At 37.0% G+C, this 14,732-nt stretch overlaps 1 protein-coding gene across 1 annotated transcript in view; it reads left to right on the forward strand.

The window, feature by feature from the left end:
• The window catches only part of CAAP1 (caspase activity and apoptosis inhibitor 1), a 37,245-nt gene extending 23,302 nt beyond the window's left edge, over positions 1-13,943 (forward strand). The window contains exon 6 of the mRNA XM_087822635.1: positions 12,627-13,943. Coding sequence (XP_087678761.1) covers positions 12,627-12,973 — 347 coding nt within the window. The 3' untranslated portion in view covers positions 12,974-13,943. The remainder of the gene's footprint in view (positions 1-12,626) is intronic.
• The last annotated feature ends 789 nt before the right edge of the window (positions 13,944-14,732 follow it).

A 14,732-nucleotide genomic window follows, 5' to 3' on the forward strand; every position in this document is an offset into this window, starting at 1 on the left:
CTTTTAAAATAACAGTGGTTTATATAAAATTTCTAAATTAGTTATTTGTGGTGTTGTTAACAAAATAAAAACTGCTATTTGTCAAAGGTATTAAATTTGTAAAAAGTATTTTTAAAATATCAAATCTCTGCTAATACTAATGAGTTTTTCTATATATGTATCTATAAATAAACTTGCTTAAGTCATTCAGTAATATTAAAATAATGGTACAGCCCTGGCCAGTGTTGCTCAGTGGTTAGAACGTAGGCCTTCAGGTCTTGGGTTTGATTCCCTGTCAAGGGCGAGTACTGGGTTTCAGGTTCGATCCTGGCCCTGGTCGGGGCACGTGTGGGAGGCAACCAATTGATGTGTCTCTTTCACATCAATGTCTCCCCCCCCTCTCGTTTCCCTTCCCTCCCCCTCTCTCCCTTCGTCTCTAAAAAAGTAAATGGAAAAAATTTCCTGGGGTGAGGATTAGAAAAATAATAATAATGGTCTATATTTAAATTGTTTCTTTAAAGTTTACAGTTGGGGGATATGTGTAATTTTGAAAATTATTCTCCTTTGTAACTTCAAGAATTAAGCCCTTGTCCTTGGAAGTTGTTAGGATAAATTTTTTTTAACTATACATGAGAAATACCTACGTTAGATGTGGGTATTTAGGTTGAAGAGTTGAGATCACTTAAAATATTTGAAGGGCTGTCAAGTGGGAGAGTGATTAGGCTTGTTCTATACTGGCTTTGAGAATGAAAATAGGGCCAGCAGATAAAGTTATCATCTAACTGTTTATTTCCAATAAACACAAGTAACAGAAAATGTAGTGGCTACCTTCGGAAATATGTTCCTGTTGCTGAAGGTGTTTCAACACAGGTTACAGTAAATGGCCACTTGGTGACGCTGTTGTAGAGCTGATTCCAGTCATGTTTGGCTCTTTGGCCTTGATCTTGAAGCTCCTTTCTAGCCGTCAGATTTTGTAAATGCCGGTGCCTAGCACAGTGTCTTCACTTGGGTGAGTGCTTTATAACTGGTTTCTTAGGTTGTTTAATGGAAGCAGAGTGAAATATACAGTATTTTTCTATCTCTACATTTTTTTTTCTATTTAGAGGAAAAGATACTTGATTTAGTCTTTAAGTTGTGTGATGGTTCCTTGAAATGCATACGTTTGAATATAATAAAAATACATATGTAACCATATGGTATATAAAATTATCAAAATGAATAAGACATTCACTGCCTCTTACTCTGAATATTCTGCATTAGGCTTCTCAGGCAGAGCTCTGCTGCGCTTAGGCTCAAATTTCGCCACTTTTTCTTTTCTATTCAGATAATTATTGGTTTATACAGCTGTTTTCAACCTTTTTCATTTCATGGCACACATATCTAGTTACTGAAATTCTGTGGCATACCAAATAATATATTACATTTTTTGTCAATCTGGCCAAAAAAAAAGGTATAATTTTGATTCATTCTCACACCACCAGACGGCTGTTGCTGTGCTGGCTGCTGTCATTTTTTTATTTGACAGCCTAAGGGAAAGGGGTCATTGCCCCTGACTAAATAGTCAGGTATGGCATGTTTTAAACATTCTTGCAGCACAGCGGTTGAAAATCTCTGGTTTATAACATTATGCTAGTTTCGGGTGTACAGCATTGTAATTTGACATCTCGTGTGTGTGTGTTTTTAATGTAGTTTCCTCCTACAGTTATATTTTGGCCTAGTTCACGAGTCAGTAAATTATCTTTGAGAATTATCTTCTTAACAAGAACTTCAAGAAATAGAAAAGTTGACTTTAATAGGGGAAAAATGTTTTCAGTGGCTAAACTATGTGGTGAAAGTTTAGAATAGGTATTTTCTTTGGACTTCTTTCAACTTTTCAGACCACTGGTCACCAAAGTAGTATACACACTCCCAGAGAGTGAAGAAGGAATACACCAGAACTTCTAAAATAAGTAAATAAATACAAACTTACATATTCAAGTCTTTTTCTGTTAAAATTTCAAATTACATATACATGATTGCAAGAGTACATATTAATTTGTAAGTAAATAAAAAATATAGTGTGGCAGGTACTTAAAAATGTTTTCACTGATAGGTTTATTTAGGTAGCGAAGTTGAGACCACCCTCTTAGACTGTCATAAAGAATTGATCATGTCCATAGCTCATTCCTTCATTAATTCTAAAAAGTTAAATGTGATATAAGAGATTTTGCCATTGTTTAGTACAAGTATTAAATATAGAACTATATGAGACCACTTGAATCCTTAAGGTGAGGGATAAATGGAAAAACCCAGTTAATTTTTCTTCTTGTTGCTACTGTTACTGTTCTAAGGTAGAACTGTCCCAGGGGAGGCAAAGCTGGGTAAGTAGAGGGACTAGAGTAAAAAAAAGTGAATTTGCAGTTTTAATGCTGAGTTTTTCTGAAAAAGAACTTTATAACGATAACTGAAAGAATAAATACAGTTATAAAAAATTAAAAAGATAATGAGAAAAATGCCATCAGAGACTTTTGCTTTGTAAAAGAAGAGAGAATAAAGATTATCAGTTAATTAAGCAGCATCTGTGTGCCCAGAGTTTTCCATGCCTACCATGAGTGTTGCTGAAGAAATCCCTGGGTTGGCAGATGAGCTCTGCGCTGCCTCTTCCTTTGTATATCTAAGTTGCAGACACGAGTGCTAGAAAGCTGTGGGAGACTGGAAAGAAAGTGTTACAGGGCTGCCTGGAGTTGGAAGCAGAGAAGCATATGCACTGCTGATAAAGTATGAGTCTAATTCCCTTCTTCATAACCCTGTTTACCTCTCTGACTGACTGTAACAAAAAGTATTCACAGAATGCAGCTTCTCAAAATGAATTAACTTCTTTAAAGGATTTTAAAAAACTTGTTCTGGAGAACTGCTGTCTAGTTCAGCAATTGGTAAAAGTAAAAAATGGTTTAGCGACCAGTGCAGCTTAAAGAGTTTACATTGTTTTTCTTATTCCTTTGACTGTTCACAAGTTATTCCCAACAATGATTCCAAATGGGATTCTCCCTGCCTTTTTTTTTTTTAAAGATTTTTAAATTGATTTTTAGAGAGAGAGGGAAACATTGGTATGAGAATGAGACACCTCCTACCAGGGATCGAGCCTGCAACCGGGGCATGTGACTGGGAGTTTAACCAGCAGCCTTTCGGTGCATGGGATAACGCCCAGCCAACTGAGCCACACTGGCCAGGGCCTCTCTGCTTTTTAATTTGTCTCTTTCTATAAGTAGTAGTTAAATGGAAGGATGAAAATTACATTTTGTATGGTGGATTATCCCATACTGTATCTGTACCTTTTGAAGGCCCCTCTTTTGCATTTAAATTTGAGACTTCTAGATTTAAAAAAATAATAAATTAAACTGCTAAGGCTTTTGGATGCATAATGCCCTACGTGTTTTGTCAAGAATGAAATTACAAAGAATTTGGTTCAGTATTTTGAGAGAAATGTTTATTTCCATGTTTTGTTTTGTTTTAAATTATACCCATTTATTTATTTTTAAATATATCTTTACTGATTTCAGAGAGAGGAAGGGAGAGGGAGAGGGAGAGAGAGACAGAAACATCAGTGATGAGAGAGTCATTGATCGGCTGCCTCCTGCACACTCCCAACTGGGGATCGAGCCCACAACCCGGGCATGTGCCCTGCCCGGAAATGGAACTTCGATCTCCTGGATCCTAGGGTGATGCTCAACAGCTGAGCCACACCCAGCCTGGCTAAATTATACTCATTTTAAACATTCTATCTTATGATGTAGTTCACAGGCTCCTAGACTTATTCTTAGGGCAGCTGCTTTGGAGGTTACATACTCTAAACCTTCATCAGATGTTTGGTTCCCCTGTGGATTCTCTGTGCTTCTCATGTTTTTGTCTAGTTCACTAGGAAAAGCACCTTCTTGTATACAAGTGCTCCTACCAAAGGAGAGAGTAAACACCATATAGTTGCAGTCAGATTGTGTTATCAGTTCCTGACCCTTTTACATATCCCACACCATACCCTGTGATTTAACTAGCGGTTTTGGGTACCACACCATATAGTTGATAATGTGTTGAGCTTACAGATAACAGACTTTACTTTTTAAAAACTTAATATTCCTTAATTTTTTTATTTTTATTTTTAAATATATCTTTATTGATTTCAGAGGGGAAAGGAGAGGGAGAGAGAGATAGAAACATCAATGAGAGAGTCATTGGAGATCGAGCCCTCAACCCGGGCATGTGCACTGACCAGGAATCAAACCCCAGTTGCCTGGATCCTAGGTTGACGCTCAACTGCTGAGCCACACCCGGCTGGGCTATATTCCTTAATTTTTTGAAATAGCTTTAGGTTTATAAAAATGTTGAGTGGAAAGAAAGTGAGAGTTTCTATATACTCAGCACCTCTTCTCCCAGTTTCCCTCATTATTATCTTGCATTAATGTGGAAAATGTGTTATAATTGATGAGCCAGTATTAATACATTGTTGTTAACTGAAGTCCATTGTTTACATTAGAGGTCATTGCTTGTGTTTTATATACTACAGGTTTTGATAACTGTGTAATAGCATGTATTCTAACACCTATACATGCTATTTTACACTCTCATGTAGTACAGTTTCGCCTATTCATTCCTCCCACTCACCTTCCTCCAGACTCCTGGCAACCACCCATCTTTTACTGTCTAGTTTTGTCTTTTCTGGATATCATACAGCTAGAATCATATAGTATGTAGTCTTTTTTTAGATTGGTTTCTTTCAGTTGCCAGTGTGCATTTGAGGTTCATCCATGTCTTTGTGTGGCTTGATAGCTCGTTTCTTTTATTGCTGAATAATCTTCCATTGTCTGGATGCACTGCAGTTTATTTATCCACTGACCTATTGAAGGACATCTTGTTTGCTTCCAACTTTTGAGTCATGAGTAAAGCTGCTATAATCATTTGTATACAGGTTTTTGTGTGGACATAATTTTAACTGTGGGTAAATACCAGTTTAGTTTTGTAAGAAACTACCAGACTGTCTTTCAAAGTGCTATACCATTTTACATTCCCACCAACAATGAATGAGAGTTCCTGTTCCAAATTCTTGCTAGCATTTGGTGCTCTCATTGTTTTGGATTTAGGCCATTATAATAGGTGTGTAATGGTATCTAGTTTTATTTTTTAATTACCCTAGTGACCTATGATGTTGATTTTCTTTTCATACACTTTGCCATCTGTGGATCTTATTTGGTGACTTGTCTCTTCAGATCTTTTTCCCATTTTTAAATTGAGTTGTTTGTTTTCTAATTGTTGAGTTTTAAGACTTCTTATATAGATTGAATACCAGTCCTTTAACAGATGTGTTATGTGTGTTTTTTAAATATATCTTTATTGATCTCAGAGAGGAAGGGAGAGGGAGAGAGAGAAATAGAAACATCAGTGATGAGAGAGTCATTGATCGGCTGCCTTCTGCACAGCCCCAACTGGGGATTGAGCCCACAACCCTGGCATGTGCCCTGAACGGGAATCAACTGTGATCTCCTGGATCCTAGGTCGATGCTCAGCCGCTGATCCACACCCAGCTAGGCATCAGATGTGTGTTTCAAATATTTCCTCTCAGTCTGTGGCTTGTCTTTTCATTCTCTTACTGTTTATTCATATTTAACACACTTTTTAGGTCTGTGTCTCCTGCATATTGTATATATTTAGGTGGGTATAAGGGACCTATGAGAAGAAATGTCCAGCTTGAACCAGCATTCTAACCTGGGAAGCTTGCAGTCGTCCTGATTCTGTTCAGATCTAGGAGCAGAATAGAATGTTTAAATGCACAGATTTTCAAAATATACTCAGGTTTGACTTTTGGTCCTGCCACTTTCATTTTGTGAACAAGGGCAAGTTACTTAAACTCTCCCTCAGTTTTCTCATTTATAAAATGGATATAATAAATATGAGTGTCTATTACTGTGTCTATTACTATGTTGGCCTAGGATTAAAAGAGTTAATACATGTAACCACTGTAAAGAAGTGCTTAGTATTAGTGCTCAGTAAATATCAGCTCTTGTTATAACTGTTTCTACCATTGTTGTCATTGGTGCTTTCTGTTTCATCCCCTCGATATCACCTGGCTGTCTCTAATTGGTAAAATTACTTCTATATTGAATTATAGTCTGAATATAACTTCTACTCATTGGTCCTTTTGTGCCCTTTGGGTTATAAAAAAATGAATTTAATACTTCTTCTGAATGATGTCTCTTTGAATTTTGAATCTGATCCCTTCTTTCGACAGACTCATTTTTGTTTTGTGCTAGTTACCAGGGATGGGGAGATAAATAAAATCTTTATTTATCTTTTGGAAATAGATAAATGGCCTCGTTTGGAAAGAACTAGTCAAATAAAGGAAAACAGATGTGTAATTAATTTTATATCCACCTGATCTGAACTTATGTATTCTTCTTCCTTCCTGTTAAAAAGATCTTTGTTGCTGAGACCAGCCCCACTCTTTGTGTGGTGCTCACAGTGCTGTTTGGTACCTGGAGTTATTTCCTCTTTCCCTAATCAACGCCCCCTTCCCTAGTGAACTGTTGCCAGCAGCGATTTCACTGCCATTGCTGAGTCTCCTCTCGACCTACCAGCCATGTTTGACACCATTGATTATCCCGCTTCCCTGACACTGACTTTCTTCTCAGACCCTTTGCATTATGCTCCTCTACTCTGCCTCTAGGGGATGAGTGCCCCAGAACTTATTCTTTGGACTTTTTCTCTTTTTTGCATTTTCAGGTGGTGATCTTACATTGTTCTAGGTCTGGCAGCTTCAAATTTATTTCTGCAATTCAGACCTCTTTCCAACATTTATGTATCCCCCTTATTTGTTAGATGTTGAATAAGTATCTTAAAAGTTGATATGTCCCAATTTGTGGTGGTGAATGCACAATGCTGTATACCTGTGATATATTATAGAATTGTACACCTAAAACCGACATAATTTTATTAACCAATGTCAACCCAATAAATTCAGTAAAAAAAAAAAGTTAATATGTCCCAGAGTAGATTCTAGATCCTTCCCTGATGCCTCCAAAGCAGACACCTCCCCCCCCAAATACCCCCCTCCAAAAAAGATTGCTCTCCTACAGTCTTCTCCATCTCCATAAATAGAAATCACATTCTTCTGAGTGTCTGGGCCAAGAACCTTGGAATTATTTTTGAGTCCTTTCCTCTGTGTCAACAAATCTTATCAGCTCTGCTTTCAGAATATTCCTAATTCAGCTGCTTCACACCTCCTCTTACAATATCATTCTGGTGTAGGTTTGTGTAGCATTCCTCACTCCTTTATTTCTGTCTGTGCTCCCCTGTAGTCTTTCCGCACAGCAGCCTGAACGGTTATTTTAAACTGTAAGAATGGGCATGTCGCTATGCTTATCAAAGCCTTCCAGTAGCTTCTCACCTTAATACAGAACCTGAAGCCCTTCCTTTCTATGTCTAGTACAGTCTTATTGTGACATGGCCTGTCACCCCCCACCACAGACTGTGTGTTTTCCTCCTCGCTTTCCTCGAGCCCTCCATGCACTCTCTCAGCAGCTTTTGCTGCTCCTGCTGCCTGCATGTTTCTCTCTAAGATAACATACGAGTCTTCCACACATCATTTAGATCCCTGATCAGATGTTACCTGATCTATCTAAGCTAATTAGCACTACTTTTGAGCTCATAAACCTCTTAATAAACCTAGAATTTTACTGGGAATTGATGTCAGGTTTACTGTGCTTTATAGTCCTATAGAAGTCAACTCCTTATGTAAACCAGAACTATGTTTATCAGTGTGCCTAGTTCACAGCATATCTCAAAATATAGTGGAAATCTATGACTTGTGACTACAAGTTTTAATATCTGTGACTGCAGTTTATTCAGATCTGAGATTTATACTCATTCATGCAGGTGGTATACTCTTATTTAGGTCAGCTGCTGTTCATTAAGATCAAACATCTCCAAATTGGTGCACCCTTCCCTAACCTACTTCTGCTGACCTCACCTCCTCTCAAAGCTCTCACTGTAAAATTGATTGCCACCGAGTTCATAACACTATTGCCTGTTTATTTACTTTTGTTTCATCACTGCCTAGTAACCAGTAATTGTTTTCCAATTCAAGAAACAGTTATGAGGACCTAAATACTAATTTGACATGGTCTCTACCCTTTAGTCGCTTTCCGTTTCTCTATACGTGAATATCCTCTTTAATTGGAGAAGTATCGGGCAAAGAATTATGTATGGCTTAGGATCCCTTAAGTCTTCAGTGCTTGTCTATAGTGGGTACATACCTAAATTATTTTGAATGAATAAGTGGATGGATGGATGGATGGATGGATGGATGGATGGATGGATGATGGATGGATGGAGGACAAAAAGAATTCCTTCTTTCTCTCCTACCCTGTCCAGCATGTGCATTATTCTTAGTAGTGGGGATGGAAGCAACATGGAATGTTAGTTACTTTCACCCATTATTATTGTATCATCTCCTCCAAAGAGTGTATTGCTTCAGAGCTTGCTTCTTTCTGGTCTTAACAAAATGGAGTCTTTCTGTTTGTTTTTCTTAGCCTTGAGCTTTGTTTATATTACTGTATAAATTCATACCAGTCTTTTATATTAATCATTGATTATGTGCCCTTTGTAAAATATGTGGTCATCATAGATTCTTACATTTCTTTGGATATTTCCTCATTTCAATAACTAATGTTTGCATAGAGTTTTGGGTTTTTTTGTGGGGTTTATTGTTTTTTTTGAGAATCTTTCTACACTCTTGAACTATCCTTCCCCATGAAATTACTTTTCTCTGACCATTTTGAAAACATAAGGGTATTTTTTACTGCATTTTCCACCTTAACTATCATACTGTAAGGTGATAGTTTTTGGAAGGTTCCCACTACTTCTGTTTTACATATTTTCTTTTGTGGGAAGAATTAGAGTTAAACTGACGGTGTTTATTATTTTTTCTACTTCTTTAATGAAAGTAATGAAAGTTTTTAATGTTAGGGTAAGATTTCTATGTTTTATAAAATATACTACACTTTTTTTGATAATGACTGGCTACTCCATGAGTATATAAGAGATACCTTTGCATTATCTGAAATTAGAATCAAGTTTGTAGCATCTCTTTATGAGCTTTTATATACATGTAAGCAAGCAAAAGCAATGCTGCAGGACACATGACAGTTTGTGAAGTAGCGAGTTTGAGCACGCCTCCCTTGGTTGGGCAGATTGTGGAGCACTGAGATGTCACTAGCAGAAAATATTTGAGTGTGATGCCTTTTTAAATAAGTTCCAACAGATTGTTGGGGGAGGTGGGATAGTTCCCTCATTCTGAACTGTAGTGCTTATAAATATGGATACTGAAATAGCTATTCCATTTTCATTTTTCCCCCTTTTGTACATTTTAATATTTCTTCCTAGATTTTTTTCTAGATCACCAGTTTATTGTAAAAGGATAGGATAAAGGATACTGATTACTATTCAGATGGGCGAGGAGGAGGTACCTAGGGCAAGGTATGTGGGTGGGAGCAGGGAGCATCCGTGTTCTCTGAACACACCCCTCTCCCCACATTCCCATGTTCTCCAGAGCCCTTTGGGGGTTTTTAGGAGGCTTCATTACATAGGCATGATTGATTAATTATTAGTCATTGGTGATGGATTGATATTCCATCCCCACTCCCCTCCCCAGAGGTTGGGGACTGGGAATGAATGTTCCAATCATCTGATCACATGGTTAGCTCCCGTGGCACCAGCCCCCATCTAGGTACTTCCCCTAACCTCAGACTTTATTCTAAGAGAAGCCTTTTTAATCTAATACTAGGAAACTGATAAGTGACATTTTTAAAGGTTTTCTTCCTGTTACTTTTAAGTTACTAGAGGAAAGATGATAGGAATCTCTCATGTGTCAGCCTGTTGTTGTGCTCCAGTGTCACCCCAAAATGCTCACTTACCTGATCCACTGTAAAAGGCTGACAGGGGATCCCTGTTGTGCTTTCTGTCCCAGAATGGTGATCTTCAGAGGCAGTAATTGTGGATGCTACCTTCTATATATTCTCGTGTGCATTTTATTCTGGTAGGCTCACCTACTCGGTACTGAGCTCAGACCTAGCACTTGGCCTTTGTCCCCCATACTTGGAAATATACCTATTCGATTCTAAGACCTACTTCACATACTTCTATGATCTTCACTTTTCCCTGTTACCTCTTACATTCTGAAATTCTGTTATACTTAAATTTTACAGTTTAGCACTTCAAAGTATAATGTTTATATTTTAAGCAGATAGAAGCACCATGAAGGCAAAACTGTCTTAATCATGCAAGCAAATATTTAGTCTACCCTCCCTGTGGCATTTTGTAAAGCCTGCCTCTTCTGCGGCATTGTGACACATGTAACAGATACTGAGTGGATATTTATTGACTCTTGGAGCAATCTCCGAATTTGTGGTTCTTAAAAGTTAGGGTTAAAGGCTAGGGGACACTCACGTTATCTGGAAGTCCAAAGGGAGTTTGGTAGAATATTAGATGGGTTTTCTATATTAAACTGTTTGTATTTTCTTCTTTATCAGAAACAATCACTTAGGCCATGATTAAATTCTGAATATGACGGTTAACATGATGCACTTAAATTTAAGACAGTAGTTTAAAATACTACACGAAAGAAACAGTCAAGTTCTATTAGTTTGGCTGCAAGGAAGAGTGAAGCCCTCTTAAGAAAAGGTTATTCTTATGCATTAAAATAACAGTTTTCAGAAAATAAGTTTTTTGTTTCTCTAAAAGATGTGACCTCACTAAAACTATTAAAAGTTATCAAACTGACTTTCTACAGTTGGAATGCATTAGAAGTGTGTTCTTATAACTTAAAACTTAGTAAAACCAAAATTATCTGTTGTCTAAGAAAAGAAATCCATGCAGGCATAGCATTGCTGTCCAATATATCATAGACTTTGTTACTAATGAGATTCCAGCAGATTCGTTAATACTGGAGGCCTTGGAGAGTTAATATCAAGGCACAGTTTCTAGTCTGAAAAACAACCCCCCCCCCCCAAAAAAAAAAATAATAACACGTACTTTTTCGCCCTAGCCGGTTAGGCTCAGTGGTCAGAGAGCCGACCTGCAGGCTGAAGGGTCCTGAGCTCTGTTCTGTCCAAGGGCACGTACCTCAGTCGCAGGCTCTACCCCTGGCCCTGGTCCAGGCTCATGCAGGAGGCCACCAATGGATTTGTATCTCACGTCAATGTCTGTCTGTCTCTCTTCCGCCCCCCCCCCCCCTTCTGAAAAGCAGTGGGGGGAAAATATCCTTGGTGAGAATTAAAAAACAAAAGAAAAAAACCGTACATTTTAAATTCTTTTAAACGGGCTGCAGATTTTCATTCAGAATCAGTGTCTACAGATTTAAAAATTTAGATTAAAGCCTGCTAGGCATGAAAATTAACCTTTTGAAACTATGAACAACTTAGCACTTTCTGGAATACTCATATAAAGAGTACTGCTTTACGCAGAAGGCTCTTTGGAAATACTGTAGCTGTTTGGGAATACTTGTTGCTTTGGAGAGATGTGTAAAATATTCTTTGGCACCAAATAATTAAAATTGCAACCATTTTTTAACAAGTGCTATTTGTGGACGCAGGTAATTTGTTGATTCATTTTCCACTTTAATTTTGGAATAGAGAGTATTATTAGGATCCTGGGGGATCAGTTAAGGTGAGTAAATCTTTATTATAAAACCAGTGGAGTAGAATTGTTTGTGTCCTTCCTACACATTCTATTAACAGAACTTTTCATCTGTGTCAGCCTGTTTTGTAAATAAGTTTTCCTACCATAAGGAAGTTAAGAAAGGTAACATTTTGGGGATCATAACTTTTTTAACATATTAGAACTTAGAAGATAAATAAATTGGAGGTATAAGTGAGCACTCAGAGTTGTAAATGACACCTGGATTTGAGTAATGTCCAAGACTCGAGTGGTTGAGAGCTATAATCTGCATTTATATTCATTTTCTTATCAGTTATAGAAGTTTTATTGCAAATGCATTTTTTAAAATTATGGTGTACTAACTTTATTAATTAAAATCCTCTTGATGAAAACTTATTTTATCTTAGAAAATGGCCTTAGGCATTTTCCTTTAATTTATTGATTTAGAACAAAGTGTTTGAAAAAGCATATGAAAAGCTTTGGGATAATTGCAATGCACATGGTATCCAGCTTACCAGTGATATTTTTCCTTTTTTGTAGTTTTAAAGCAGAGTGTTTAAAACTCTTTCTAGAATGGAATTTTACTTCAGTAATAAGCAGTACCCTATCCAAAGGGTTCTCAGTGTCAGTTTTCAATTTGTAATTAGACGCTTCACTGTGGTGTAAAGTTTTAAGATATTTTATTTAGGAAAATAGATCATGGAACTCCATATGATGGTATAAATTTCCCAAGGCTTAGATGTTTTAAATTGGAATGCAAACTGCATTGAAATTTATAGTAAATTATATCTGCTTTCAAAGTGGGGGAGTCAGTGGAAAGGTGGTGGGATGGGGGCTGATGGAATGTGTTTGGGACTCCATGGTGGGAGGTGTGGGTGAAAGCAGCTCTTTAAACATAAATAGGAAGGCAATTTTAACCAAAACAATTAGGTTACATGGTTCTTCCTCACTGTTTGTGTTTGTTACAGGCAAAGGGGAAGATAGTGATGTTCTAAGTATAAATGCAGATGCTTATGACAGCGACATAGAAGGCCCGTGCCCCGAAGAAGCAGCTGCTCCCGAGGTCGCCGAAAGCACAGTCCAAGGTGAAGCTGGTCAGATAGATGACCTGGAGAAAGACATTGAGAAAAGTGTGAATGAGATTCTGGGATTGGCAGAGTCTAGCCCGAAGGAACCCAAAGCAGCTACCCTAACTGTCCCTCCACCAGAAGATGTTCAGCCTTCTGCACAGCAGCTGGAGCTTCTAGAACTCGAGATGAGGGCCAGAGCCATTAAAGCCCTCATGAAAGCTGGCGATATAAAAAAGCCAGCCTAGTTATTTAACGTGAACCTGAATTTTAGGTGTGTGTGAACAAAGCCACGTCATATAATTTTGTATCTGAAATTTATTTTGGGTCTTACATGGTATTTCTCATGTAACTCTTATTAGATAAACTCATTTTAGGCCTAAAATACCTATGGCTTTTTTTGTTGATGTTACTTTTATATTATATATGTGTTATTGTTCTATGAGTTCATGGCAAATATTGTTAGATAATTGGATACTTTGTTAGAGGAGTATTTTAGCTTGTCTGCAGATTAATATCTGGAGAGTCATTAGCAAAGAGTCATGGTAATTTTTTTCCTTATTTTTAAATGTTTTGGCATCAAACCTAAAAGCTTAAGAAAAATTCACCAAGCATGTTGCTCTTAAGGCCACCTATATTTTGCAATGAAATATTAAGTTAGTGCTTATAGACTTGTTAACAATTTAAGAAATTTCGTTATGCTTTTATGCACCTTGAAGATACATACCTTCTATGGTTGTGGATTTAACAATGTGGAGTAATTGCCCAACTTTAGTTCCAGCAGACAAGCCATTCTAACCTGTATTTGATATTATTGGACACTTTGTTCAAGTGTTTTTCTTCACTAAAAAGGGAACACATTTTCATTTCCATTCCAAGCTATCGGGAAGAGGAGAATATTTTATCAGACAGGTTTTCATCTGTTGTTTTTGCTTGAAGATCTGATGTGTTATAATTCCATGAATTAAAAATAATAAAGACTATCATTCTGAATTTGAAGACTTTTGATACATTTCCAAAAGCAAAATTAATTTCAGGAGGCTTTGATATGTTGATGTTATAATGAATCTAATTTTGTATAGTTTTTGTAAATAACTAACATCTTGCCACAGTTATGGATGCATTTTGCCCCATCACTAATTATAGTTGTTTGATACCAAAATACATTTAGGTAGAGACTCTTAACTTAAAATAAATTGTTTTTTTCTAAAATATAAATCTGGAACTGTTGCTTTTATATTTGTTCACAATTATAATATATTTTATTTATAAGTCATACTTTACTAATGTTCTATGAGGATTTTCCTCAGACACAAAACTTGCAGGGATTGTGTTTTAGTAGGTGTCTTAATTATATGTCAATTTTAGAAGGTACATTATGGAAATGGAGAGTACTTATTAAACATTGGAGTTCCAGTTACAGATTCTGTTTGTTGTTCTTGAACATGCCTTTAAATAACCTTGTCATTGCTTTTCCTCCCTGAATCTTTCTAATGAAGCAGAGGCCTGTATCATTTGAAAAGCTGCTCTTAGGCTGGTAAACGTGAATGTGATCTGAATAGTGAGTTCTCATAGTTAACTCTTCGAGATAAAAAAGCATTGATTATGGTAAAACTTTCCTATTTCAATTCAAACTAAAAGTTAAAATAATAAAGCCCTGCAGAATAAACTGTAATGCTGCTTACTAATTATAAAATGCAGTAGATGACATTCGTGTGATGAAACACACAGGAGCAGGAAAAGGTCCGAGTGCTCTCAGCTGATTGAAGGCCCCGCCTTCACGGAGCCCTGTGGCTGCTGTGCTCAGTGCACAGGGTGGCTTAGAGGACATTTAGCTAGAGCTGGGCTGTGTGAGGTGAAATGAGCTGAACAAATTAGGGGCTGCTTAGAGTCCTCCTTGGGAGATCAACTTTTCCTTTTAATCTTTTTTTTTTTCTTTATTAATGTTGAAAGACATGAGAGCTTTTTGAAAACGAATGGCTTTAGAGAATAGGGAAGTTTGTTTTA

This window comes from Miniopterus natalensis, chromosome 12, assembly GCF_054644295.1.
Source record: "Miniopterus natalensis isolate mMinNat1 chromosome 12, mMinNat1.hap1, whole genome shotgun sequence".
Lineage (NCBI taxonomy): Eukaryota > Metazoa > Chordata > Mammalia > Chiroptera > Miniopteridae > Miniopterus > Miniopterus natalensis.